Source organism: Poecilia mexicana, unplaced genomic scaffold, assembly GCF_051168715.1.
Source record: "Poecilia mexicana isolate PSO_F unplaced genomic scaffold, ASM5116871v1 scaffold_21, whole genome shotgun sequence".
In the NCBI taxonomy this organism is placed as follows: Eukaryota; Metazoa; Chordata; class Actinopteri; order Cyprinodontiformes; family Poeciliidae; genus Poecilia; species Poecilia mexicana.
The window spans coordinates 18839642-18866870 of record NW_028263390.1 but is presented as its reverse complement, the minus strand read 5'-3'; the positions used below and the strand labels follow the sequence as shown (position 1 = coordinate 18866870).

The 27229-nt window shown below is 37.3% G+C and overlaps 2 protein-coding genes across 2 annotated transcripts; both read right to left on the bottom strand.

Moving 5' to 3' along the window:
- Nucleotide 1: 1 nt before the first annotated feature.
- On the bottom strand, nucleotides 2-19541 carry fmn1 (formin 1). Its single transcript, XM_088001903.1, has 17 exons — nucleotides 17673-19541; nucleotides 17394-17502; nucleotides 15873-15934; nucleotides 14254-14912; nucleotides 13065-13200; nucleotides 12604-12691; nucleotides 11551-11612; nucleotides 11384-11472; nucleotides 10721-10850; nucleotides 10495-10641; nucleotides 9843-9902; nucleotides 9476-9596; nucleotides 2206-2298; nucleotides 1477-1528; nucleotides 633-782; nucleotides 371-452; nucleotides 2-290 (listed from the first exon to the last, which is right to left on the bottom strand). Exons 1-17 carry the CDS (start codon nucleotides 18876-18878, stop codon nucleotides 246-248), a joined length of 3291 nt encoding a protein of 1096 aa, XP_087858029.1. The 5' UTR covers nucleotides 18879-19541; the 3' UTR covers nucleotides 2-245.
- Nucleotides 19226-25976, bottom strand: LOC148153075 (uncharacterized). Its single transcript, XM_088002274.1, has 3 exons — nucleotides 24722-25976; nucleotides 21981-22129; nucleotides 19226-19258 (listed from the first exon to the last, which is right to left on the bottom strand). The coding sequence occupies exons 1-3, from the start codon at nucleotides 25974-25976 to the stop codon at nucleotides 19226-19228; spliced, it is 1437 nt and encodes a 478-aa protein (XP_087858400.1).
- Nucleotides 25977-27229: the final 1253 nt, after the last annotated feature.

The following is a 27229-nucleotide window of genomic DNA, read 5'->3' as shown; positions in this document are numbered from 1 at the left end:
CTTTGTCATGATATTGTTTTATTTTTGAAAAAAATACAGTGAGAATCCATGCAAGTTGTTTGTTTTTGTAAAAGTAATTATACATTTTTAAAAAGTCTAATAGACATGAACCAACCACATTTTTAATACTTAAATTACATTAAAGAACAAACATTTTGGTCGACTGATGAAAATGTTCTGGTCTCTTTGAATCAGCTCCAGATTTCTGGGGATGTTTAAATATCAGGAGCCAAAAGTTTTCATTTTTAAGGTGAAGTAACTTGAGCTTCTTTCTGGCGCAGCCGCTCCTTCTGTTGGAAGCAAAATATTGGATCAGAAGTCAGAACAAGCAAATAAGACATTAATAAATGTCATAAAGTTGACGTCGTACCAGACTGTTGGGGTTTATCTTCCTCGTTTCTACTTTCTTCTCTCCAGTGATCCTCTTCACTGTCAGCTGAGCCTCTTTTAATCTATCGGATCAAAACCGGAGCATTCAGAAAGTGGACACAGAACAAACAGAGCGAAGCTGCTGGAGATTTTCCAGATGTGGAAGAAATCAGAGTCAAAGGAAAACTCTCCTCTGAGGTTAGTGGATAACTTAATAAAATCCAGAAAGTAATTGTGGAAATGACGCGTTCAGACACACAGACCTTTCTTTTGAGATGTTTTTGTTCTCCCTCTTCCATCGGGCCTTGAAGTCGGCGCTGAACTCAAACCACAGCATGAAGAGGTGACCCGTCGTCACCTCCTTCTCTCCGGGTTTGGGTTTGAGTCCGAAGTACAGAGCAACATCCTGAAAACTGAGAACAGGAAGGCGCAGACTTTAAAATAAATTTGAAGGATCTCACACTGAAAAATGTAGAAACATCACATCTTTTATTTGAATTATTTATAGAACTCCACAAAATTTCACTGGAGATATCTTTATTTTTTATCATTCTTAAAATTAAATCAATTAGTAATCCTCTGGTGCAGATATTTGTTGATTTTCACAACATAAAAAACATTTAAAAGAAAATAAACATTTAATTCACTCCGCTGCAAAAACTTACAGTTAAATAACTACATATTGAGCATAAAACGACTGTAATAATTAATAAATTTGTCATCAATTGATTCTGAATATTACATTGGAGAATAATTTCTCTAATAAATTTGTTCACCTAAAATATTGCCATTAAGTTATAATAAACTGTATTTCATTGAGTTACATGTAAATCTGAGAGAACTTTCCTTTTAATTGTTGCTAAATAAGAAAAGTCACCAAATTAGAAAAATAAATCTAAATACAAAGAATTACATAAAAAACACAGATATTGCAAACCAGAGGTAAATTTAAACTTAAATAAAACATAATGTTAACAAAAAACAGTCAAAAACAACAAAGATTGTGTATTTGCATCCTGAAATTTAAACAAAAAATTGTATTTTTTAAAAATGTCTGCATAAACACTGCTTTAGTAAGAATTGCATTGAGTGGTTTAATTTTCTCACGTTTTTTGCACAGTCATCAGCTTATAGGAAGCTTCTGCATGCTCCTTTCGAGCTGCAAAGAAAAATAGAAAGAAGCATTTAATTCAATCTCCTCGTCAGGCTGTATTCTGCTGCAAGCCTTATAAAAATAGGAGAACAGGGAATGATGAAATGTCTGTCTAATAGAGCCAGACGACCATTTAGCCTCTGAGAAACTTTAATTACGCAGTCATTCCTCAAACAGTGAGGCCATTGTTCAGACTGCGGTGCTGTTATGATAAAATAAGTCATTCTAGTTATTATCTGTGGCTGTCTCTTACTAAATGTTCTGGCAATCTGCTGCAGACCTCAGAAAAATGTCTGATCAAGTCAAAGCCAAAACATTGTTTGGATTGATTCTGACAAGAAAAAAACTGCAAAAGAAGAAAGCTGACTTAAATACTGCACCTAAAATTGATTGAAATAATAATTTTGAAGTAAATAAAATTAACAGATGTAAACTTTGCAAATCTCAGCGATAAAAATGATTGTTTCCTGTTTTTAAAAGAGCTCAGGACTACAACTAATGAGAGAAAACACAAAATGAAAAGATAAGAAAGATGTGAACAGATTTTCTTAGACAAAACAAACATATTTAAATTGACATTTTGTTATTCAGTTTCCTCATTCTGAAGCATTTGTTCCTTAACAACCCCTTTTAACATGCACATATAAAAATATAATTTAATTTTATTGTATGTATATTCTCACCAGTTAGAACAAAAACTTCCATCTTGTCCTTAAACGGCTGCAGATGTTCTTCAGAAGACTCTGAAGAAACTTTCTGAACATTTTTCTCGCATCCTAAAGTAAAATTAAAAACAAAAAGTACAACTTATTATACCAGAACAATATTAATTTCTTAGAGTATAAAGAAAACAATGAGGCAGAAAAACAGTGGCGGCGCCAGGTGAGCGATAGGGGGCGCTATGGTAACCTCTGGAAATATTTCGGGGTTTTTTTCCATCTAATTTTAAATTTTTATGATGTAGCTGTTGTGGCATTTTTCTCAAAAGACATAAAATTTTCAATAAAAATTTATATATATATATAAAAAAAAAAAAAAATTCCCCTCTCACCCTCCGTGGGTGGTCTCTTTCATCCTCTGAGCTCGGGTCCTCTACCAGAGGCCTGGGAGCTTGAGGGTTCTGCGCAGTATCTTGGCTGTGCCTAGAACTGCACATTTCTGGACTGAGATGTCTGATGTTGTTCCTGGGATCTGTTTGAGCCACTGCTCCAGTTTGGGGGTGACTGCCCCGAGGGCCCCGATGACCACAGGCACCACTGTGGTCTTCACCTTCCAGGCCTTCTCCAGTTCCTCTCTGAGGCCCTGGTATTTCTCCAGTTTCTCATGCTCCTTTTTCCTGATGTTGTGGTCACTTGGTATTGCTACATCCACCACAACGGCTTTCCTCTGTTCTTTATCCACCACCACAATGTCCGGTTGGTTCGACATTACCATCTTGTCTGTCTGGATCTGGAAGTCCCACAGGATCTTAGCTCGGTCATTCTCCACCACCTTTGGGGGTGTCCCCCATTTTGACCTCGGGGCTTCCAGTCCATATTCTGCACAGATGTTCCTGTACACTATGCCCGCCACTTGGTTATGTCGTTCCATGTACGCTTTCCCTGCCAGCATCTTGCACCCTGCTGTTATGTGCTGGACTGTCTCAGAGGCCTCCTTGCACAACCTACACCTTGGGTCTTGTCTGGTGTGGTAGATCTGAGCTTCTATTGCTCTGGTGTTTAGGGCCTGTTCCTGGGCGGCCAGGATGAGGGCCTCCGTGCTGTCCTTGAGTCCAGCTTTCTCCAGCCATTGGTAGGATTTCCTGATATCAGCCACTTCAGTTATTTGTCGGTGGTACATCCCATGTAGGGGCTTGTCTTCCCATGATGGTTCCTCCAGCACCTCGTCCTCTGTTCCCCATTGCCTGAGACATTCGCTGAGCACATCGTCCGTTGAGGCTTTGTCCTTGATGTATTTATGGATCTTAGATGTTTCATCCTGGACAGTGGCTCTCACACTCACTAGTCCTCTGCCTCCTTCCTTACGGCTCGTGTACAGTCTCAGGGTGCTGGATTTGGGGTGGAACCCTCCATGCATGGTTAGTAGCTTCCGAGTCTTAACATCCGTGGCCTTCATCTCTTCCATTGGCCAGCTAATTATTCCGGCAGGGTATCTGATTACTGGTAAGGCATAGCTGTTTATTGCACGGATCTTGTTCTTGCCATTGAGCTGGCTTCTCAGGACTTGCCTTATTCGTTGGAGGTATTTGGCTGTGGCTCCTTTCCTTGTGACCTCATCGAGGTTGCCATTTGCTTGTGGTATTCCCAGGTACTTGTAGCTGTGCTCTATGTCTGCTATCGTTCCCTCTGGGAGTGAGACCCCTTCTGTGCGGACGACCTTCCCTCTCTTTGTAACCATCCGGCCACACTTCTCTAGTCCGAATGACATCCCAATGTCAGTGCTGTAGATCCTGGTGGTGTGGATCAGTGAGTCGATGTCTCGCTCGCTCTTGGCGTACAGCTTGATGTCATCCATGTAGAGGAGGTGACTGATTGTGGCCCCATTCTTAAGTCGGTATCCGTAGCCAGTCTTGTTGATGATTTGGCTGAGGGGGTTCAGGCCTATGCAGAACAGCAGTGGGGACAGAGCATCTCCTTGGTATATGCCACATTTGATGGACACTTGTGCAAGCGGTTTGCAGTTGGCTTCAAGGGTGGTTTTCCACAGCCCCATCGAGTTTGCAATGAGTCCTATTGATGTTGTACATCTCTAAGCATTCAATGATCCAGGTGTGTGGCATTGAGTCATAGGCTTTCTTGTAATCAATCCAATTGTCGGGTTTTGCAGTCTCGGGCGACTGTGTGGTCTACAAGGAGTTGGTGTTTGGCTCCTCTACTATTTATGCCGATGCCCTTCTGTGCCGTGCTCATGTATTTATCCATGTATATATATATATATATATATATATATATATATATATATATATATATATATATATATATATATATGTATATATATATATATATATATATATATATATATATATATATATATATATATATATATATATTTTTTTTTTATTTTTTTTATTTTTTTTTTTTTAACTCATCTTGTGACGCAACAGGATTTGAACTTTGTGTATGCGCATTATCACTTCCGGAATACGTTACCTGAATATCGATCGTTTTTTTGTTTAACAAAAAGTTCCACAAATGGAATCACAGAAGGATGATTTTTCGTTACCAGACTCCGACCAACAAATAAACATTAATCTGGATGAAGGAGACCAACTGTGCAGCAGCTATCCTTCCACCGCTGCTGAAGATGCTAACAGTGTTAGCACCGGACAGCTAGCGGAGCTAAGCGGAAGTCCTCAACATGGACCAACCATAGACACCACCACTTGCAAAAATACCCGTCCCGCTTATTGGGAGTGCAACAGAGAAGTTTTAGCAAAGGCTGGCTAGATGAACACTGGTGGTTGGAGTACAACGTGAGTAAAGACGCCGTGTTTTGCTTCTCTTGTCACCATTTTCTAAAAGGAAGACAGATTTAACAAGACTGGACACAAGAATGCAGAAGCTTCTATTAAAGTAAACCAAAATTAAAAATCACAGATGAAATAGCTGCATTAAACCATCTGAACATTGTAATGAAGCCATAAAATTATTCCAAAAGCAACAGGAAGCCTGACTACACAACTGATAATGATTGACATTAAATTTTAACATATTTGTAGCTTAAGAATGATAAAGTTGATGTTTTTGAGTTACTGTCAATAGTCAAAACATTTAACACAAAATCATATTATTTAGAAAGCAATATACTACCAAATAGTAAAGTATTTTTCACTAAAAATACTTTTAAAATGATGTCTGAGTTATTGTTTTTCATGACTGGTTTATTCTGCAAGTAGGTATAATTCTGGTAATCAAAAATAAACTAAAACAGAAAATATTTAGTCTAATTTAATGGATGACAGCAAGACAGAAATAGTCATAAAGTAAAACTATGTATTCTGCTATGATTTGCCAGTATCAGCTTTTCAGTGCTAATATTTTGGATTAAATTAGGAAGTTTTTGAAATCTAGAAATTTGACTCAAGTAAGAAGGAATTACTCAAGAGTAAAAAAGTATTTGGTAAAATGTTTACTCAACTACTGAGTAACTTATCAGTTACATTATCAATCATTTAACATTTAAAAATTACACCAAATATTAAAGTTAAGTAGAAATTTTGGTATTTTAAGGACCAAAATGACAATAATTCATATAAGTAACAAAAATAACAAAATCAGGCAAAAGAAAAATGTTTCCAAATCAGTTTCTTTAAATAAAAAATATGAAACTTTAACAAAATCTACAGGTGTGTGTCTGTGTCTGGTGAATTTTTGGTTAAAATGTTCATTCAGTGGGAAGAAAACACAAGTAAGAGTAGAAATACTTTATAATAAAATTACAGAAGTAAAAGTAAAAAGTTCAGCATAGTAAAAATACTCCTAAAAGTAAATTTTTTTCAAAGAAGTAGATGTAAGTGAGTAAATGTAACTAGTTACTGCCCAGCTCTGATTACTCTGTCCCTGCTTCTGAGCCGTCTGGGTCCAATCTGTGGATCAGCGGAGCCAGTCTCCGGAGCCAGCCATAATGGAGCCGGGCTCCCCGGCCCTGGCGCTTGATCCGCATCTCCCAGATAAGGTTACAAAAGAGAATAGTGTTTTCATTTAGGATTTGTGTAAACTGTCAAGGCGGCCTATCTCCGCGTTTCTTTTTGTCTGAATTTTGGTTCCGACTAAAAAGTTTTCTTCTGTCAGACTGAAGAGGTCACATAAACTTCACATAAACACAGACGGATGATAAAAATAAGGGCGTTGTTTGATGCGAGATGCATTTACACAAACTGTGACTCTGTGGGAAAAGTAGCAAAGGAACTTGTGGGTTGCCAGGCAACACACTTAACCCCAAATTCTAGGCTGCGTTCACACTGCAGCCTGAAGTGACCCAAGTCCAATTTTTATTTGTCATTTTTGCCGTAATGTGACCCGTATCTTATCGTTTCATGACAGTTTGAACAACACCTGTCGGATTTTTTTCGAATGTGATGCAGGACAGGTATCAAGTCTTTTCAAATGTGACCTGAATCCTATCGGCCAGGTCCTGAATGTCACTGATACGCGACAAACGTCACTATTCTGCATCCTGATGCGCTAAACCAGGAAGAAAAACAACAACCATGGCGGACAATAATGAGGATGAAGTTGTTACTGTACTGGTTCCGGTCGGACAGCAACTTCAAAATCGTAAGCTATGCTTCACCTTTAGCATCTATGTTTACTTCACTGAGCACTTCTTCTTCTTCTTCTTCTTCTTCCTTTTTTTGGCGGTTGGAAAAACACTGAGCTCGTTCTTGTGTTATTGCGCCCTCTACTGCGCATGCGGGCCACTTTCAGGTTGTTTGCAGTTCACGTAACTTTTCAGCCAGATACAGGAGCTTGTTTTACTCAATAAAAGTAAAAGATGGAAAAGTACTGGTTCCACTAGTAGGTTATTTCATTTGCAACATGGGAAAAATGTCTTCCACATGAAATAATCTGGCAGTGGAAATAAATCAAAAGGTGCTTCTGCAAAGTTTCGGTTGTTTTTTTACCCCCTAAATCAGGGATGTAAAACTCATTTTGATTTCTAGCCACAAGAGCCAGAATGTATTGATGAAACCCATTAATACACTTTTAAATTATTAATAAATAACTGTCTGAGTTTGAAAAATACTTATTCAAATTAAATAATATTGAACATTTTTCCACATTGATCAGTCATCCAGGATTTTGTGATTTTTTTTTTTTGCAATTAAAATTGCAGATTTGTTGGTGCTAATTTCAAAATATTTACAGTAAATTTTATGATTCTTGCCCGTATGCAAGACAGTAACTTTGACTTTTGACATCGGTGATGGAATATAACTTGACATTGAGTAAGGCTAAGGAAGCAGTGTAGTAGAACTAAGACATACTGCCACCTACAGGTGGGAGTTAGTCATTTAAACCCAATGTTTTTGAACATTTTTGCAGAAAATGTGTAATTAGTGCAAAAAAAGTGATTGATTTTGGATTAATTTCCATGAAAAGAGGAGGGATTTGGTTGCTGTAATTTGGCAGCAAATAGATAAAAAAACTGCTTTTATTTGATTGAAAAAATAATATTTAATTTCACAACTGTTATCTTTATGGCTCTGGTGTATATGGGGCAAATTTAAAGCAATGGTGGGCCTGATTCGGCCCCCGGGCCTTGAGTTTAGTTTAATTGTACAGTAAATATTTTACATTAGAAGTACAAAAAGTTTGTAATTTCTAAAAATATCTAAAGTTTTTGTTTTCAAAGCCTGAAATTCAAACAGTTTATCAAGCCGGTATATGTCTTGACGTAAGGGTGTTTCGTCAGAAAATGGGGTCAAGATGAATGATTTAAGAGAAACTAAACCACAACAAAAGCGTCCGTTTCCAAACAGGGAGAGTGAAGAAAGACAAAAGCGTAGCTGGTAACCAGGCATGAGGGCAGTTCAAACAGACTGAACAAAAGGAAGCTGCCACTGCAGATCTAGATCCTTCGGTAGTTTGGGTTGAGACAAAGCTGTGTTGAGAGGAAGAGAAAGCTATCTGCTGCGCACATCTCAGGGCCACACGGGCGCCCAGGAGAAACAACGGAGCAGGTTAAGGATGCATGCTTCTCTGCAGAGATGCTGCAGATACTGAAGGTCTGGAGATTACATAAGCAGAAGGCAACAGTCTCCCTGCGCTGGCGACATGGGCACAAAAGGCACAACAATGGGAGATCTGATGGGCAGAGGGATTAGGAGCTGGATCTGGAAGGCGCCAGGCCAGTATATCAGAAACGCAGAAACTCACAGGGACACAACAAAGCAGTCAATCATAATCGTGCACCGCGAGCATTGTCTTCAGAGTGGCTGACTGGCATGCAGGATGGCGTCATGGGGGATAAGGAAGAGGAGAGGAAATCTTTTGTTCTGTCATCAAACTTTGCAGACTTTTAGTCCAGAGTAAAAACAGATCCTCAGTGGGAAACCAGGCCGAGCAGAGGTTTGGTTGGCACACTGTAAAACATTTGAAGGTGGTTTAAGTTGAAAATGAAAGTCCACCTGCTGCCTTGAACATACAACTAAAGTCAGCAATAAAATTGTTTTGGTTTTAACTCAGAAATGTAAGTTTATGAAGTTGATTTAATAACAAGAGACAAGTTGTCTAAACTTTGTTTTTTAAGTTCATTAATCTTGAATTGTGAGTTTTAACTTAATGGTGCAATTTAAATCAAATAATTATTTCACAATATGCAAGAAAGAAACTGTCCTCACCTAGTTAAAGAGCCACATTTCTCTATTATTTTACTCACAATATCAAGTTAAAATAACAACTTATTTTCCTTTAGAATAATTTAAATTCTTGTTTCAAATTGCATGAACAAAATTTCTGATTTCATAATGAATTTTATTAAACCATGCTCAAAAACATTCAGTGTGAACAGGACATTAGCCTCAAGTTTTGCGTTAAAATAAACATTTATTTAAAATAAAACATGAGAGTCAGATCAATGTGACGCACTTCCATCTCAGGATACAAAAACCTGCCGCTAAGCATTCTGGGAAATAACTCCCACTCGTCTTTTTCTTCTTTCAGTTTTTTAAGTGCTAACCTAAAAACTCTAGTTTATTCAACAATTAATAAAAAGTTAACACAACTCACTACTGTGAGTTTATCCTTCACAAACTCACACATTTAGGTTCAAAATCTAAAACTTGATCAATTTATTTGCCGTAAAGAGTAGAAGACAGTAGACACAACTAAATGCGGCTCAAATGTTTTGCAGTGTAGGAACATGTGCTGTGATGCGTTTGTTGTCATGTTTTAACCTCAGATATCATGATTAAAGTCATATTTTTACATTTTACATGTTAGCGCCACGTACTTGTCAGGTCTTGTTCAAGCTGCCTCAGATCTCGGCTGAGGTCATCAAATTTGACCTGAGCCGCCATGAAGACGTCATGAGGCTCAGGGAGAGGAAACATGGACTTTTCTGTTCCCGCGTTCTGAGGGAACACAAACAAAACATTAGCTTTCAATGTCCCTGCTCGGTTAATAATAATAAATAGCATTTAGCTTAGTAAATTGTTACTTTTAAGTCTCCACCTGGTCTCTGTCAATCGTCATTTCAAAAAGCTTGAAACTTTAGTTTTGCCATTTTTGACCATTTTCCATAGAAAACACACAAATACAAATGTTTAATTTAAAGCAACCTGTACAAATAACTAGAAAAATAGTTTAATTTCCAATACCTTGTCCACGTTGTGAAGGTAGAACGATACTACGTAGTCCACCAGGCTGATCCGGTTGTCCTGAGAGGAAATGTTGGAGCCACATCAGAAATATAAATACAATATAGAACATTTGTTCTTTATCAGATGACATACCTAATTTAAAGATACAAGTATCTTAGTGTAATCTGAGCTATTATGTCTAAATATCTTTTTTGAAGCCGACTATTGTCAATCAGTCTACCTTATTGTTTGTGATTTACTATGAAATATTCTGTGTTTATATAGATATACTGCAATTATGTTTGTTGTTCTGTAAACATCATTAGCCATGCATCTAATCTTTTTTATTGCACACATATAATATAATTGAATCCAGAAGGCTTTGTTGAAAAATGTAATAAATATGTAACAACTGAATTGATTTACAGTTTCGTAAAACAAACTATTATGTTTGTTTTGTTCTCAAGAGATTCCAAATAAAGTTAAAATTGTTGGTTTATATATAATAATATTCAAAAGACCTCAAAAGTTTTTTTTTTTAGGTCTTCTAATACCACCAGCATTAGAAGTTTCCAGACCGTTTTGCTGCACTGTTCACTGTAAAACATGTGAAATGAGTTAAAGCATGCAGGAAAAGAGTCCTTGTTCATCTGCAGATATCGGCGCTCACCCTGCTTTTGACGTCTTTCAGTTTTGGGAGGATTTCCAGACCAAATCCGTCGGCCTGGCCTCTGATCCTGCTGCCTCCGTTCATGTGGTTTCCCAGCGCCAGCACCAGTCCCATCACCTCCCTGACACTGCTGCTCTCCAGCAGAACCTGTAAACCAGATGCACTCATTTGACTGGGAGCTGATGTTTACTGAAGTTCTCCGTTAAGGCTTTTTTCTGATGCCCACCTTGCAGACACATGAGACGGAGCTCAGCTTGCGTTTGATTGAGGAAATCCCATCGGTGAAGGTCGACTGGAAGATCATGCAGCAAGCTCTCCCAGGAAAGTCTGGAATCTGAGACAGTTCATACAGGAACCTGGAGAACATTCATAGAAATTATCTTCTGATACATTTCATGTCAGCATAGTATGGGGAAAGTTTTTCTGCCATAATCCGAGAGCACAGAGTTTCAGTCTGAAAGCAGGGCTTCGTGTCTTTCTTCTCAAAACTTGTAATGCCCACACTCAAAACTTCTGCTCTCTCTCAAATATTCACTCTCAATAGTAACCTGCAGCACTATTGATTGTGCTGCAGGTTGCTACAATCAGTAGTAGCCACACAGGCACACCCACTAGAAGGAAATAAACGCATCCAGTACAACACTTGGATTCTATTGGCTGAGAGGTTGCCAGGCGACAATACTTTTCTGTTCCAAGTGCAAGCGAGCAGAGATGAGGAAAAAGGTTTGAGAGAGCACAGTGAATATTTCAAAGAGAGCAGACGTTTTGAGTACAAGTATTAAATATTTTGAGAACAAAGACATGAAGTCCTGCTTTCAAACTGAAAATGTGCTCTTGGATTATGTCATAGTTGATTTTGACCACAAAACGAGTGAACATAAAAACTGACTGCTCAGGTTTGTCCAGCAGTTTAACATCATCTTCCTCAGACGATTCGTAGTGTTTCCTGATCTTCTCCAACTCATCCGGTTGAGCTCTCTATCAGCAAAATCACATTTTAAAACAAAACTCTGAATATTTGCTTAAGATTCAGAAAGCTTTGTGTGTAGTACAAACATTTTCATAAAGGGCTTCGATGGCGTCCAGGTCCACCACAGAATGATCCACAGTGAGAACAGCTGAAAGAATGAAAAATATATTTTAGATGCACAATAAGCAGGTCATGAAATCCACATTAACCTTTAAAAGTATTTGTTACTGTCAGCTTATTGACACAGTTTGGTGGGAAAACTTCACGTATTTTCTCCTACTACTCTCCAATATTGTTTTTCCTTTGTTTTTTCTTTCATACGTATTTAAAGCATATTTGCTTTTATTTCCTATAGAAAAGATTTGGTAGTTAATACTTGCTAAATTAATTCAGAAAATAAATAACACAGTGGATAAAATCATAACTACTCCTATGAAGCCCAAATTTATTCATACCTTAGGATTGTTTAGATTTAAAGTTGCATTTTATTTTATCTTTTTAATCTGTCTGGACTGTTCCAAGCTGCTAATATTACGGATCAGAAAAAAAAAATCAAAACATTTTGGCAAAATTAAAAGATAAATTGTCAAAATGTCAATTTAAACATCAACAATTATGAGATTTTTAGATTTATTATTGAGAAGGGTATGGATACTTTTGACAAACCAGCTTTCAATAAAATGTAAATAAAGGCAGAGTATTCATCTTTTCTACATTTATACTTCTTTAGCATCGTTTTAACATTCTCAGAGATGCCTCTCTTATTTCCAATAAAAAACTAACTTTTTGGTTGAACAAAAATTGTTTTTAATCTATTCCTGCTAACGATATGAATAATCTTTACTATAATCTCCATATAATGCAAACAGTATTTAATTGTAGTATTAATTCACATCTACATCATATTCAATGCCTTCAGATTTAAGGTATCTTTTGAAAATAACTTTTAAGCCCACGTTGCAGAATAAAAATAGTTTTTCTTATTCTTCTGATGTAATATTCTAATTTTAAATGTGACGTTTTCTTTATCTAAAAGAGGAAAAATCATCATAATTAACAAAAATAAAGGCTTTCAAACCTCCAAATCTACATGATTCCAGTTTATAAAACTGGTGTTTAAATGAGTAAAATCCACCGACCTTGCTGAATATCTTTCATCTCCAAGTGGAGGCTGGATATGAGGATGCCCACAGCCTGAGAGCGTTTGCTGTCCAGCAGCTTAATGATCTGAAAACAAACGGTTACCATGACAACCTGGCCATCAGAAACCATCAATGAGGCGTTAGTAACGAATACAGATCATGTTACAGCGTTTCCTTCTACTTGTCAGTATCATATTTTGCTATTTTGAATCATGAATTTAGTTTTAATTATGTGTTGGTGAAAATCAATGTTAAATGAAAAATTATTCCAGTTAACAAATTATAATTATTAAAACCTAAAACCACGAGGATTTTAACTAACTTTTGTTGGTAAGAACTGAAACGTTCAGAAATTGGTTCCCAAAAGTATTGGTATTGTCTCCCTCTAGTGGAGAAACAGTATATTTTCAGTAAGTTTCTGGAAGCTGAGTGTTTTATGTTTGAAGGAAGCTTCATACCTTTTTGGCTTTGGCTTTCCTCTCATAGGCCTGAGACAGCGGCTTCCTTTTCTCCATCGTTGTTTTAGCAAAGAGATCCTCAAACTCATTGGCATTTATTTGTGGTTCCTCTAACATGTTCCACAGCGAGTAGTTACTAAAGGACGGAAAAGTAAATCAGTCATATTAACTTAAGAAGTTAGTTTCCAATATGCCCCATGTATTAGCCTTTTGGAATATTATTTGACTCAACCTGAAAACATTCTTGAATGTCGTTATTTATTAGAGAAAAACTGCAACATGCCAAAGCTACATTATTATTATTAATCCTGTTTTAATATATTGTTTTTAACACTTTAACTTTTCTGTGTAAACTCTTAGAAATGATGCTTATTCTATTCTATTTTGTGGTGCACATTTATTTTGGTTGTTTTATATTTTTTAAATATGTTTAGATATAATTTATTGTGTTTTTTTTCCCCAAATATGAATTAATTATATTTTGTTTGCATTTTGGCCTGTTAATCTGTCTGCATTAATGCTTTTCTGAGGTTGAGATGGGAGCAATAGTGGCGAAGCGGAACCTATATTTGGCTGGCGTTGCTTCCGGGTTCGCTTTAGGACGAACTTCCTATTTGCTTCAGACGCCAACGGCAGCGCTTCGGCCGTCATTACTGAATCCTGTTTTAATATTCTTCAGGTCAGTAAACTGTGAAAATAGCCAAAACTACTCTGTAAGATATTTACCTCTTATTTGATCAGCAGGTAGCATTGTGTTTCGGTTTCTGTGCATCTTTCTGCTAATAGCTGAAAGTTTTATCAGGTGAGGTTTAGATTAGCACCATGCTAACCTACACCTGGGAAGTCTTGCGGGTCTAGCTGATTGAAAGACCGTGATGTCTTACTAATTTCGGGTTTTATGAGTTTTATTTTGCGTTTGTTTGAATAACTTTAAGTGAATGTTGCTTGGTGACTCATAAGGTAGCTCAGACCCTGAGAGTGTGGTTGACGTTGAAGGAAGAGAAACTATTCTTTATTTATGAAGTGTGAGAATTCTGACGTTAAAGTTGGAACAATTTTATTTTTGGGTCTTATTTTATTTTTTATCATTATTAACTTAAAATCAGTTTATTTGATAAACTGATAAAAATAAATATTGAATATTCAAAATAAACTTACAATCAATTTAGTTTTAAGTGCTCAAACCTACTTGTCTTCTTGGATCTGGATTCTGGTCCAGTAAAGCGGCTTCATGGCTCGGGAAGGTTCCACTGCTGGTTTCCTTGGAGGTTTTTCTGCAATGACGCCCCCTGCTGGTGGAGGAGGTGGCGGGTGAGCGACACCTGGTGGTGGTGGAGGTGGCGGGTGAGCGACACCTGGTGGTGGTGGAGGTGGCGGGTGAGCGACACCTGGTGGTGGTGGAGGTGGTGGGTGAGCGACACCTGGTGGTGGTGGAGGCGGAGGAGGCGGTGGAGGAGGAGACAAACTGTCTTGTTTCTGAGAACTAGAGGGATGACTCTGAGGTAACGTTGAAACCACAGAAGAAGACAAAACTTCTCCTGTGGAAACCATGTCTGGATTTTTGGAGGCTCCCATTGACTGCCGAAGATTCAAGCAGGTTGTCGTGGTAACGTCACCATCTTGAGGACTCGTGATGAGGTTTTCTCGGTCAGTCTGGATGCTGACATTGCGGAAGCATTTGTCTAACAAGCTGTCGGTTGTGGAAACGGCAACATCTTTGAGCCCCTCTGGATGCTGGCTCCAAACATGTGAGACTTTAGCTTGTAGCTCCTCAAGCATCAACTCCAGGCGAGCAACATTGTCTCTGTTTTCGTCCCTCAGTTTGCAGAGCTGACGCTCATAATCCTCCTGTTATAATGTTCGTAAAAGAAGAAAATAGCATGGTCACTCACTTTGGCAATCAAACATTTATTTTTTTCTTGGACCAAGAGCAGAAAACTGAAGACGGTTGTGGAATGAAAAACTTTGTTGAGCTGAGTCCCAAACTACTACCTAATTAATTATTATTTTAAAAATCTTTTTAAAGAAATTTTCTTTGAATTTTTTGGAGAAAAAGTCTTAATGAGAATAAGAGCGATGATAGCAGAAAATAGAAAAGCTGTCAGAAGGGAGAATTGAGTTGCAAAAAGCTGCAATAAGTATTTCTAAAAAAGAAAACGAAAAATACTTTATCATCATGGATGTTATGTTCTCAACTTATTTTCAAATAGTTTTTATTTGTTATCTGTGCTAGCCACATACTAAAGTAAAAAAAAGGCTTAAATGTAGTCATTAATGCTATTTTAACATTCATAGACATATTGATTTTATGCTATGTTTTAATATTTGGGCATTAAACCAATCTGTCCTATTAGAAAGGGTTTTATTGATTTGAACATATTTTTACAGCATATTGTATTGTAGATCGAATAAATGTAGTAAATCTTCCAAAAAAATCTGAAAACTTTGATTGATCTACAATACAATATGTATTGTATCTCAGGAATCTCAGAAATATTCTAGAAAAAATGTGGACATTTTTCTGAGTTTCAAAAGTAGAAATTTTTCAACTTTTCAAAGTCAGAAATTTTCTTGTTTTTTTGTTTTGTAGAAAATTTGTGAGAATTTTTTTTTTGTCAGAAATTTACTTTTTCTTTTTCTCTATCTGCAAAAGCCTAAAAACTGTCGTAGACTTTGGACCTTTTATAAATTGGAAATGTTTATTTTCTAATGAGTCTTGAGATTCTATTTGTTGCAATTATGTGCAATCTGAAACTAAGAATTGAGAATTTTTAGAAAATCTTAAAAATGTAGAAATCTAATACTGACCTGTAGCTTCTCCTGCTCCTGTTTGCATTCTCTTTTCAGCTGCAGGAGAGCGGCCTGATGCTCTAACAGGAAATAGAACAGCATACAATAACAAAATACAGCTTTAGCTTCCCAGAAATAAAACTAAACAAGACCTCTCAAAATGTCAACATTTCTCTGGAGCCAAAGAAATAATTGGAAAAAAACCACAACAATCAAACATCTATATGTGACCAGATGATTGCTGCAGAAGCCTAAAGATCCAAGAAGACAACTTTCTTGCAAATGGCAAAAAGATGGCCGCTCACTTGTATCTTGAGCAAACAGCTTAAGCAAACATTCATCTGCTAATAGATGACTAGAATTACTGAAAGGTAAATTAAAAAGTGTGTTTACTGTCGTCTTTCTGTTTGCAGAGATGTGGGTGTGTACAGTGAAGCTCAGTTTCACCACTGCTCAGACATTTTATAAATTCCCTCAAGTCATGAAAAATATTAAACTAATGATGATAATGTACTGGAGAAAATCTTGCTTAATGAAGGAAAATTTAAACGTTTAGTTTTTTATGCCTATAAAATACAACAAATTAAATTTTAACAGTGACAAGTGAAAATCCAAGACTTTTTTGCAGGGCCTCCTACTCTAATAAGATTTAATAGCAAACATATTTTTACCTGATAATTCGGCAGACTCGGTTCGATTGGGAACCAAAATTGCAACATTTGTTAGATTTTCATTTGCTTTGGTTCGTTTCACACTGAAAAACCTGCCCCACCTACCCGTCGCCTGTGGGGGCGCTGCAGCAAGAACTACTGAAGGAATCGACACAAAACCTCTGAAGAAGGCCATGAAATGCAAACAAAAATGGAGCGGCGTCTGATTTTAGTGGATGTAGAATTTCTCCACTGGTATACATTACTAGTTTGGATATCGCATTTTAGCCGCTAACGCTAGCGACGCTCCGGTAGGCGCCATTACTGTGAGTCATTGAGTCACATCCACAAAACCGTACTGTTCCAATGCTCTTATTTCTTACCTGATTTGCAATAAAAATCAAAGTGTTTGTACTATTCTGGAAATATTTGCGATATTTGAGCTTATTTATGATGGTAAATGTGACTTTTTACTCACTGTATAGATCATGGACTATAATCTGACATCAATTAAAGCTGAGGCAGCTGTTTAGCACAAGTAAGAAAGTTCTTGACAACTTTTGAGAAAAATCTGCAATAAACTTCCTATTATGTATTAATGCAAAGAAAGGCAGGGAATTTCCACGATAATTCTCAAGAAACTGGACGGATTGATATAATTTGGCAGTAAACAAATAAAAACTGCATTGATTTAATTGATAACATGATATTTAAACACATTTAGTGTTTAGTCTAGAATCTAGAGGGCCACATAAAAAGCTACGGCGGGCTGGATTTGGCCCACGGGCCTTGAGTTTGACACCTGTTCTGATTAAAACGGATTAAACAGGGCTGGACTGAATGGACCCTAAAATAGGCAAAAACATCACCGTTAAAAACTGATCAGTACCTGCTTCTGTATACTTCAGGCCAACCTTTTCTTCCTTGAAAGGTGGCCACACGGCTTGCAGGCGACCAGGAGTTTTTTCCTCTCCTTCTCCTGCTGTGGGCGTCTCCGACTGTAAGTTAACCACAGAGTTATTTTGACTCTTAAAATACCGTCTCTGCTTCCTGTAGCCATAATCAGAAGCTATGCAAAGTTTTTAAGCATGCATTTATCATTCTAAAAGGATTTTGCATGAGTTTCTGCCAAGAGTTTCTGCATGAAACATAAACGATGCTTTCTTACTTTTTCATCACATGCATCGTTCTTCTCTAGTGTTTTTTTGGAGGTTCTCTCAAAAATTGTTCTCAGCACATCTTTATCGTTTCTCATCTTTTTCCTCACTGCGTCCAGGTCGATCCTCTCTGTCGAGTCTTTCTTCAGAGGTTTTGGTGTGAAAAAGGCCTTGAAGGCATCAAAAGCAGCTTCCGCGCTCGACAGAGGTCTGGTTGGCTCGACTGGTTTTGTATCTTCTTCTACTTCAGGTTCTGGACGTTCTTCATTTCCATCCAACTGGGTTCTGATTTCATCTTGATGTGGTTCAGTCACCAAATCTTCATCTTCTTTATCCCCAGGAGTTATCTGGTCCAGAAATCCGTTCTGGGTCTTTGTGTCACTCTGTTTTTCTGTGGGAACTGGACTTTTTGCAAACGGAGGACTCTGTTTGATTTGAGCGGATGTGCCGTTCTCAGCCCCACCGATTCCCTTCCTCAAGACCCGCAGGCCGCTGAACAGAGCCGGGAGCGTGACCTTTTTGTCTGTTGGGCATCCTGGAGAGAAAGTAGCTCTAGTCAGAGTTGATCCAATCGGAGGATTAACAGTTTGTTTATTAATATAAAGTGGAACGTCATTTGGGCTGGAAAGGAGACGTGCAGATGCATCTTCTTCATATTCCGAATATTTCCTCTTCTCTTTACCTTCAGTATCCTCCAACTCTTGTTCCTGTCCTTCAACAGCGCAAGTCAAACGCTTCACAATTATCACAGGATGTTTGGTTTCCACCGCAGAATGCACGAGTGGGAAACAGTCTTCCTGAAAATGTACACCATTATTTTCAGTCTCTTTTACGTCATCCTGCTTATCGTTTTGGGGACATTTTGGGGAAGTAGCTTCATTTATTCCGAATTTGTCCAGTAACAGATCAACTTCCTTGCAGCTATTAACTTTGTCTTCAACTGCTGAGTTAATCTGATGGTTATTCGGCGTCCAACTCTCTGTATCTGAAGCAATTTCAGAGATTTCAACCCAAGCTTTCAGTTCCTCTAGGCTGCACTGTTTGCTTGTTTGGTTTTCTGTAAAAGACGCATCGCTTTGCAGAGATTTTGTGAAATAGCATCCAGAGCCATTAAACGGGTTAGAAGCGTCTTCAGACTTTATTTTGCCGTTAACGTTTGTCAGCATGTCTTCATTTTCTGCCTCCATTGGGCTACTTAAAGTTCTTGGCTTTTCCATTTGATTCAATCTGAGATTTCAGAGAGGATTTTTAGTCATTTGTTAAATTATTTCATTGTTTCCAGCAACTTTAAAGGATCGTTAGCAAGGAAACTTCACTTTCCTGTTTCAGTCTTTTCCTCCAGTTTGGCGAAAGTGAACCAATGAATCCTTTCCACAAGTTGCTCCTACAAGTGGGAGCAGCTCTCAGCGATTCAGATGAGCCGCAGAAATCCACAGAAGGAATGGAAAATTTCCCAACTCCTTTTCCATGGCGCTGCTGGTTGGAGTGACTCAGCTCTGCCACATGCCGTTAAAATCCCATCCGAGTCCCGGTTTCAGCCTCTGATCCCTGGCCGGTTTCCTCCTCATTGCTGGTTGTTTACCTCCTGGTCGCCGTCCTGCAGACCGGAGCGCAGACAGATGGCGTCTCCAGCTGAGCCCGTCTCTTACGACACCCTGACATCCTAAAGGGAGTCACGCAGAGCAGATGGAGCAGCGCCACACCCACAGCAGAGGGAGGGCAAACAAGACGGCCAGGGATCCCTTGTTAAACATTTGGTAGGTAAATGCAATGCCAACTGGAGCTGGCTGGCTGTGCAGTGGTCCAGTGAAAAGTTTTAAAATTAATTAATTACATCTTGCATTCTGAACCAAACTGAATATCTAACTTTCACTTCACTTGAATATTAAAGAAATGCTAACATTTAATGAGGTTTTGCACAAAAAAGTCAAGAAAAGTAGAAAAATAATTCAAATAAAGCTGCAAATAATCATAATTATTGTGATTTAAAATGCCAAACAAAACAAAAAACATCTTAAACAGTAACCAGATACATAGTGTAAATATACAATATATAAATAAATTTCTTAAATGATCTTGTATTACACTCAAGTTATTTTGATTAAAAATATATATAAAATGGTTACAAATGTAACAAAATTAAAACAAATGCATTTTTAAAAAACATCTAAAAAATGAATTGCCTTAATATGAAAACGATTCCCAAATAATTACAAAAATAATTGGAGATTTATTTTTAAATTCTCAGAAATCAATTAAATGATAGGAGGGAAAAATGTTTTTAAAGTGCCAAAATGTTACACAAGGAGCCAAAAGATTCCCACTTTCTACTCCACTGAAATAATCATTAATAAACAGTTTTATTAATATAAAAACATAAAAATGCAAATGTAAACGTCTTGTTTTCTTATCTAGCTTTTGTTTGAGTTGCTCTTCCTTCTCAGGCTCCACCTTTGTTTGCCAGCAGGTTAGAGGCAGAGGAGTGATAACAGGATTTTATTACAATGTTTACGTTTCTCTACATGGGAGCAGCTTTAATGAGCTGCACTTTAGATTTCTAATCTAATGGAGCTAAACTTTGATGTTTATGTAAATTCATGAAAGAATGCATGAATATGATCCTCCATTTTATCCAGCATAAGAAAAGTAGTGATGTGCTGCAGCAAAAAAGTTTTATATGGTACTTTAGTGCTGTAGTTAATATAAGATGACAACTTTTTTCTTTATTTTGCAACAATCAGTTTAATTTACCACAATTGCATGAAAATGACCAGATTAAAAAGATGATATAAAGGTAATAGAACACATTTTTATTGAAAATTTTAAAATTGGCATTATCATCTACAAAAGTAACTTCAAGTAATGACTTTTTCTAGTTATTTCTTTAAATTTAATTTTGAAATATAAATATTGTCTTCTAAAAGTTGGTGGTAATAAGAAAAATTAAAAAAAAGTTGGATAAATAAAGAAAGCTAGGGTTTCCCCCAGTGTATTATAAGCCTGGCGGGCCACCAGGCTTTACTTGTGCCCCCACCAGGCTTAGCATCGCTTATTTATCTAAGTTTTTTTTTTTGCATTTTTAAGACTTTATAGTTGGTGTCAAGGTATTAATCTTCCAGTCTTTCAGTAATACATAAGTGATATTTTCAAATTTCCTGTCAACTTAAAAAAGAAAAATTAACTCAAAAAAACAACAGGTCTCTGGATGAATGACTGCCTTAGCGCCCAGCCACCGGGCTTTCCAGGTTTTCTGGGGGAAACCTTGAAAGCTGTTTAAGTAATGTTCATAATTTAAATCCAACATCTTGTTTCGAAATCTGTTATTGTGGAAGTTAAAAAGGGATTGCTTCACAAGCAGAAGTCGGATTCATTCGGTCTGTAAATGAGATCCATCCTCATTGTGCAACAGGCCTGCGGCTCACTGAGGAATCTGCTCAGTTTTTCCTCTGGGGGTCAAATGAGGTCACGAGCAAACAAACAGCGTCCTATAATATGAACTGTAGACGTATATTATTTAATTTTCTGTTTCATTCTGACAGTACATCATAAATCGGTGCAGTACAAATCCTACTTAATGTATTCGGCTCATGTTTCTACATTTTTAGTGCATCAGGAGCTTCATGTCAGAAAATGTAAACATGTTTTTATACAGATACAGCTCTGGAAAAAATTAAGAAACCATTTAAAATGATCAGTTTCTCTTATTTTACTTTTTATAGTTAAATGATTGAGTAAAGTGAACATTGTTCTTTTATTCTATGAACTACTGACATGTCTCTGAAATTACAAGCAAAGATTTTGTATTTGCAGAAAATGAGAAATGGTCATAACAAAAAAGATGCAGAGCTTCCAGACTTCAAATACTGCAAAGAAAACAAGTTAATCTTCATTTAGAAACAACAATACTAATGTTTTAGCTCAGGAAGAGTTCAGGAATCAACATTTGGTGGAAAAACCAGGATGTTTTCAACGGGGTTCACTGCAGTGGGCTCCTAATTTTTTCCAGAGTTGCATATATGTTTGTTTTCCAGTTCATCAGACAGTGAAAAATTAGAGAATTTTGTGGTGCAAATATGTAATGTCAAGGAATATTTTTCATCAAATCCTGAGACTAATGCAATAAAGAGGTTCAATTGTTGGCTCAATAGATGTAGGGTGAATTTAGACGGCATTTTGGTTCAAGGTATTTAAGAATTTTTGTACAAAATGTCCACATTTTGAACTTGCAACTTATTTAAATATTTTCTCCTTCCTAACAAAGCATTGTAAGAACCAGAAACTTTTTTTTTTTTTGAAGTGATAAGTTTTATTTGACTCACCGTCAGATGGGAGAGTTCATCATCAGGAGCAGTGATGTGCAGGAAGTCGACATGTTTTGGTCGTGATGGATGAAAGAGAGACCTGCAGCGGGACAGGGACTCCTCCACTTCCTGCTGCCAGATCTCCTCCTGCCTCTGCAGGGCTTCATCTGCAGACAACAACATGCAATCCATCTTATACACATCATTATTTCAGAGATTTTTCATTAGCTATTTTATTTTTCAGGGGAAAAAGGCACAAATATTGCACAATATTATTTTGAAACTCCAAACTCTGATAGAGGTACTCTTGTTGGATAGTACTTTGCTTTCTGTGTTTTTACCAAACCCCAAAATTTTAGGTTAGTCAATGTTGATTTTAGGATTGTAAATTGCAACCAGTTGCGTTTCCATTTACCATATAATTGTACAATTTGATACTTTCAAAATAAATTTGCTTAATGAAAGAAGAAACTAATTTGTTTTAAAATATAGTTTTGGTGCTAGGATGAGGTGTGCTTTATGGCCATGTGGAAATGGGTTTATTTCGCAAAACTGCAATAAAATTACTTTTTTTGTGTCACGTGATCAACTGGATGTCGCCTCTGGCACAAGCCACGAAAAAGAAGGCAAGAAATGGCAGACGTATGTTTTTTAATGATTTATTGCGTTAAGAAAGTTATTCGTGTGTTTTTTAATTGTTTCTAATTTAATATAAAGACCGCAATTGTGAAACTGTGTTTTTTCAACATTGGCATAATATTTGCGCACATTTGTAATGGAAACGCAGCTACGATAAGTAAAAAGACGTTTCTTTCTTTAAACTGTACTGTTACTGTGGGCAAAAATCGTAACTATAGTGAAATAAAATTAGGAGTAGGTTACATTCATTCCACTACATAAGAGCTCACTGATGAATTTTCATTACGGATGTCCTTCACCTCATGCATGCAATTAACTTTACCCGGAACCATCAAAGTGATGCTTGAACCCATTTATCCTCAAAATAAAACCTAAGCCAAAACGTTCAATCACTCCTGAGGCATAAAACAACTTTATTTTTGCCTGATCCAGGTCAAATCTAAACCTGCACGAGTTTTCATATCACGATTTAAGAGGTAATTCAACACGCACTTTAATAGGGATGTCAAACAGTAAGGGGTGATTATTCTCAGACTGCTACACATCCCCCGGTAAGAGCATTCAGCGACCCAGAGGAGACTGCAGCAGATAGCCAGGCTTCAGTCTGAGCTTTAAAGGCAGCGTGTTTTAAATCGATGTGTAAATCTGACAGTCAGGGCTCAGCATGGTGCTGCTCTTTCCTCTGATGTTCACTCAACTGATCAACCATTAAAAGTCAGTCACGTTGTTTCCCCCGCGCTGTACCACCAGGGAAGACTTTTTAAATATTTGGTTTCCTCCATGCTTCTTTACTGTACTCTATTCAGGGTGAGTAATGTGGGAATCATTACAATGTGACTTTGAAAAATAAAGACTTCATTCTCGTTTCATTTAGGTCAAAAATCCTGCCCACCGTAGCTTTTTACGTAAACGTCTGCACACTTAAGAGGAACAGTGAAGAGTCCTGTGCTCAAATATTATTTTATCTATCAGATCTAAGCAGTTTTAAAACTATACTGGCAATTTACATTAATCAGTTCATCCAATTTTTCGTGGAAATTCACCCAAAATCAACAGATCCGCGCATTTTTCGCACCAATTCATAATTGTGAGTTTATTGCTAATTTTCCCACATAAAATGTCATAAAGTTAGCTTCGGTTAAGCTAACCGAGTTAGCATCACTTAACGATGCTAACCGTATGCTAACTCGGTTAGTTAACCGAGTTAGCTTACGTTAGCATAGGTTGGTTTAACCGAGCGGTGAAACTAACCTATAATTTAACTCTGTTAAATTATTCTAATTTAACCGAGTTAGCATTGTGTATGCTAACTCCCACCTGCAGGTGGCACTGTTTCTTCTGCTACACTGTTTCATCATCTTACTTGAATTTAATTTAAAATGTTAATCTATGGTTTGACCAACAATGTACAAAACTTTACATTTACTTCATTAATTAAAGTAATTAATGAAGTATTTAACTTCTGTAATACTATCTTCTGTAAAAGATAATTTAACTCTGTTAAATTATCTTAATTTAACCGAGTTAGCATCGTGTATGCTATCTCCCACCTGCAGGTGGCACTGTTTCTTCTGCTACACTGCTTCATCATCTTACTTGAATTTAATTTATAGTCCGTGATCGAAGCACAAATGAAAAATTTCTTGGAAATCTTTCTAAATTAGCTCCCGTAAATCTGTGATTTTGATTGCAACAAATAAAAAAGTGATATTCTAGATTGATTATCAATGTAAAAAATTTTCAATATTTAATATTTAAGAGAACTTATCAAATGCAGAAAACTAATTTGTGAATATTTTAACAATTTGTTCATGGGTTCTTTTAACACATTCTGGCACAAGCGGATATGTGCAACATTTAAAAATAAGATGCATAATTATGCTAAACATGAGTTGAAAGCTTTTGACTTCTAAAATTGCAAAGCAACATTAAACCTAACTTTTTTGTGTTTAAAATTTTAATTAAAAATGTTATATTTTGATATATTTAATGAAGTAAATGTAAAGTTTTGTACAATGTTGGTCAAACCATAGATTAACGTTTTAAATTAATATTAATTAATCTTAAAGGTAAATTTTTCATGGAGCTGTTCATTTGTAAAGTACTGGAGGCATTTTTACCAGAAGATAACAGATAATCTTCCTTCAGCTGCAGAGTTGACCAGATTAGCTTCTCATCATTTTTCGCTCCTCCTGGGTTTGTGGCGTCCCTTTTGCAGCAACTACCCAAAGCATCCAGTGAACCTTTTTCTGACTTGATCCAAACTTTCTTCTTCTCAGATTCTTGCCAGTCTGTCATGTCGGTCAGGCTTAATGTGAGAGGAGAAGACAGGAGGGGGGACAAAGTTCCTGAGCTGCTGGATGCAGAGGGGATTGGAGAGACGCCCTCTCTTCCCGGTAGACTGTGCGACGTTAACGGAAAGGTTAAGTGATGAGAATGTGACGTTGGATTCATCTCAGTCGGATCTTCTGGTTTTCCTAAAACTTTAGATACTCTGTTCTGATCTTCCAGCCATCTTGTAACCTGTTGCAAAGCGTCTAAAGGTGCCAAATTGCTGCCATCTTCGTTCTCGCTTGTTTCTCTGATCCAGTCTGAGCTGGTAAGACTGACGCGGCGCAGAATCCCCTCCACCTCCCTGATCTTTCCCATCACTCTCTCTGCCGCGACTACAACTTCAGTTTCCTCTCTCTCGTGTTTCTGGTCTGCAGTTTTACTGCTAGGACTTAACATCTCGTTATCGTATTCGGAAAGCTCGGTGTCAGAGTCGGCCTGGTTTGCAGAGAAGACCTCCCATCTCTGGGAACGTCCAGGAGAAGCAGCTGGCAGCTTCACTCTCCAAACCGGCTTCAGCAGCTCAGAGGAAGAAGTCCTTATGTGCTCCATTTCCCCTTCTGCTGCTCTTCGTCTTCTTTCTGTTGCTTCATGATCAACTGTTTGGCATTTTCTCCATCTTGCTTGGCCTGGCATCGCTCTGAAGTTATACGTCGACGCCTCTTCTGCTCTCTGCCTTCTTTTATGGGGAATTTGGATTCCATGTGATATTTGTAAGGCATCCCAGCTCTCTGTGTAGTAATTTGGCTTCAGTTGTGTTGCTTGTTGGTTGCCCATCCTCATAAAGGCCTGGCACTCGGGGCAGGAGTTTACCCCGTAGTCCTCCAACGATTCATCTAAGGCATCTAGGGTTTCTCTGAAGTCTGCGAGGCTGAATTTATCTGCCTGATTGTGCTTTACTGGTTCAGCTGAACCCTCCTCTTCATGCTGAGAGGTTGGCATTTGTTGGGTGCATGAATGAGCATCAGAGACTGTAGATGAACTCTGACAGATCTTCTCTTTTAGAAGTTTGTAAAAGCTTAGGGAAGAATAGGTGCTCTCCATGCTGGTGTTTGTAGGTGACGATTGTTAGACCTGAAATAAGAAATAAGACTTATGTTTTTGCGCTTTTTTAGCTGTCAATTTAGTTTCTTTTTACTGCAAAAAAAAGAAGCAAAATCTTACCAAATATTTTTGGTCTAGTTTCAAGTGCAAATATCTTAGGCTGCATTCACACTGCAGCCTGAAGTGACCCAATTCCGATTTATTTTGTTTTAATGTGACCTGGATCTGATCTTTTCATGACAGTCTGAACAACAGAAGATTTATTTTGAATGTGACCCAAGACACTTGGATATCCGATACTATCTGATCTTGTCGCATTCATCCGACCTGAAAGTCATCGATACTCGGCAAACGTCAATATTCTGCGTCCTGATACGCGGAAACGGGAAGAAAACAACCATGGCGGACGATAATGAGGATTAGGTTGTTAATATGTTGACTTCGTTGGATAACAACTTTAAAACTGTACGCTATGCTCCACCGTTAGCATTCATGTTTACTTCTGCAAACACTGAGCACTCCTTCTTCTTCTTTATGGCGGTTGGAAAAACACTCTCTATGTGTGACGTTATTGCGCCCTCTACTGTGCATGCGGGTCACTTTCAGTTCGATTGCAATTCACACTGAATTGCAATTCAGTGTGAACACAAGTGATGTGAACACAAGTCACTTGTGTTCACATCACACAAGAGATGTGGAATGTGAACAACCAAAAAGAAAACAAGAACAAATCAGATTAAACAAAAACTTGGAATTGGGTCACTTCAGGTTGCAATGTGAACGTGTAGTTCACTTGAAATAAAAATAACAAAACTACCTTAAAAGTAACCTTGTAGCCAGTTTGTCTTAATTAAATGACTTATTTATATTGATGAACTATTGCTTGTTCCAATCTGCAGATTAATGCTCTTACAATACATTTTCCTCATGTTTTAAGTTAATTTATCTGCTATAGAACTAGTATTTTTTCATCAATATTAAGGAATTATTGACTTTAAACAAGTGAGTACATCTTGCTGAACAGTTTATTTTCAGTTAGTTTGTCTTATTCCAAGATATTTGCACTAGAAACTAGACCAAACCAAAGATATCTGGTAAGATTTTGTTTTTGCAATGCAAGAGTAAAAAGTTGCAAGGCTCCCAGTCTTGGTTGTCCAGGTTCTTATTAAATCAAACTGCACAATACCAGTGTAGTTACCCTGAATCACCAGTTTACAAAGAAGCTTCTCCATAACTCATTTACAAAATTATTT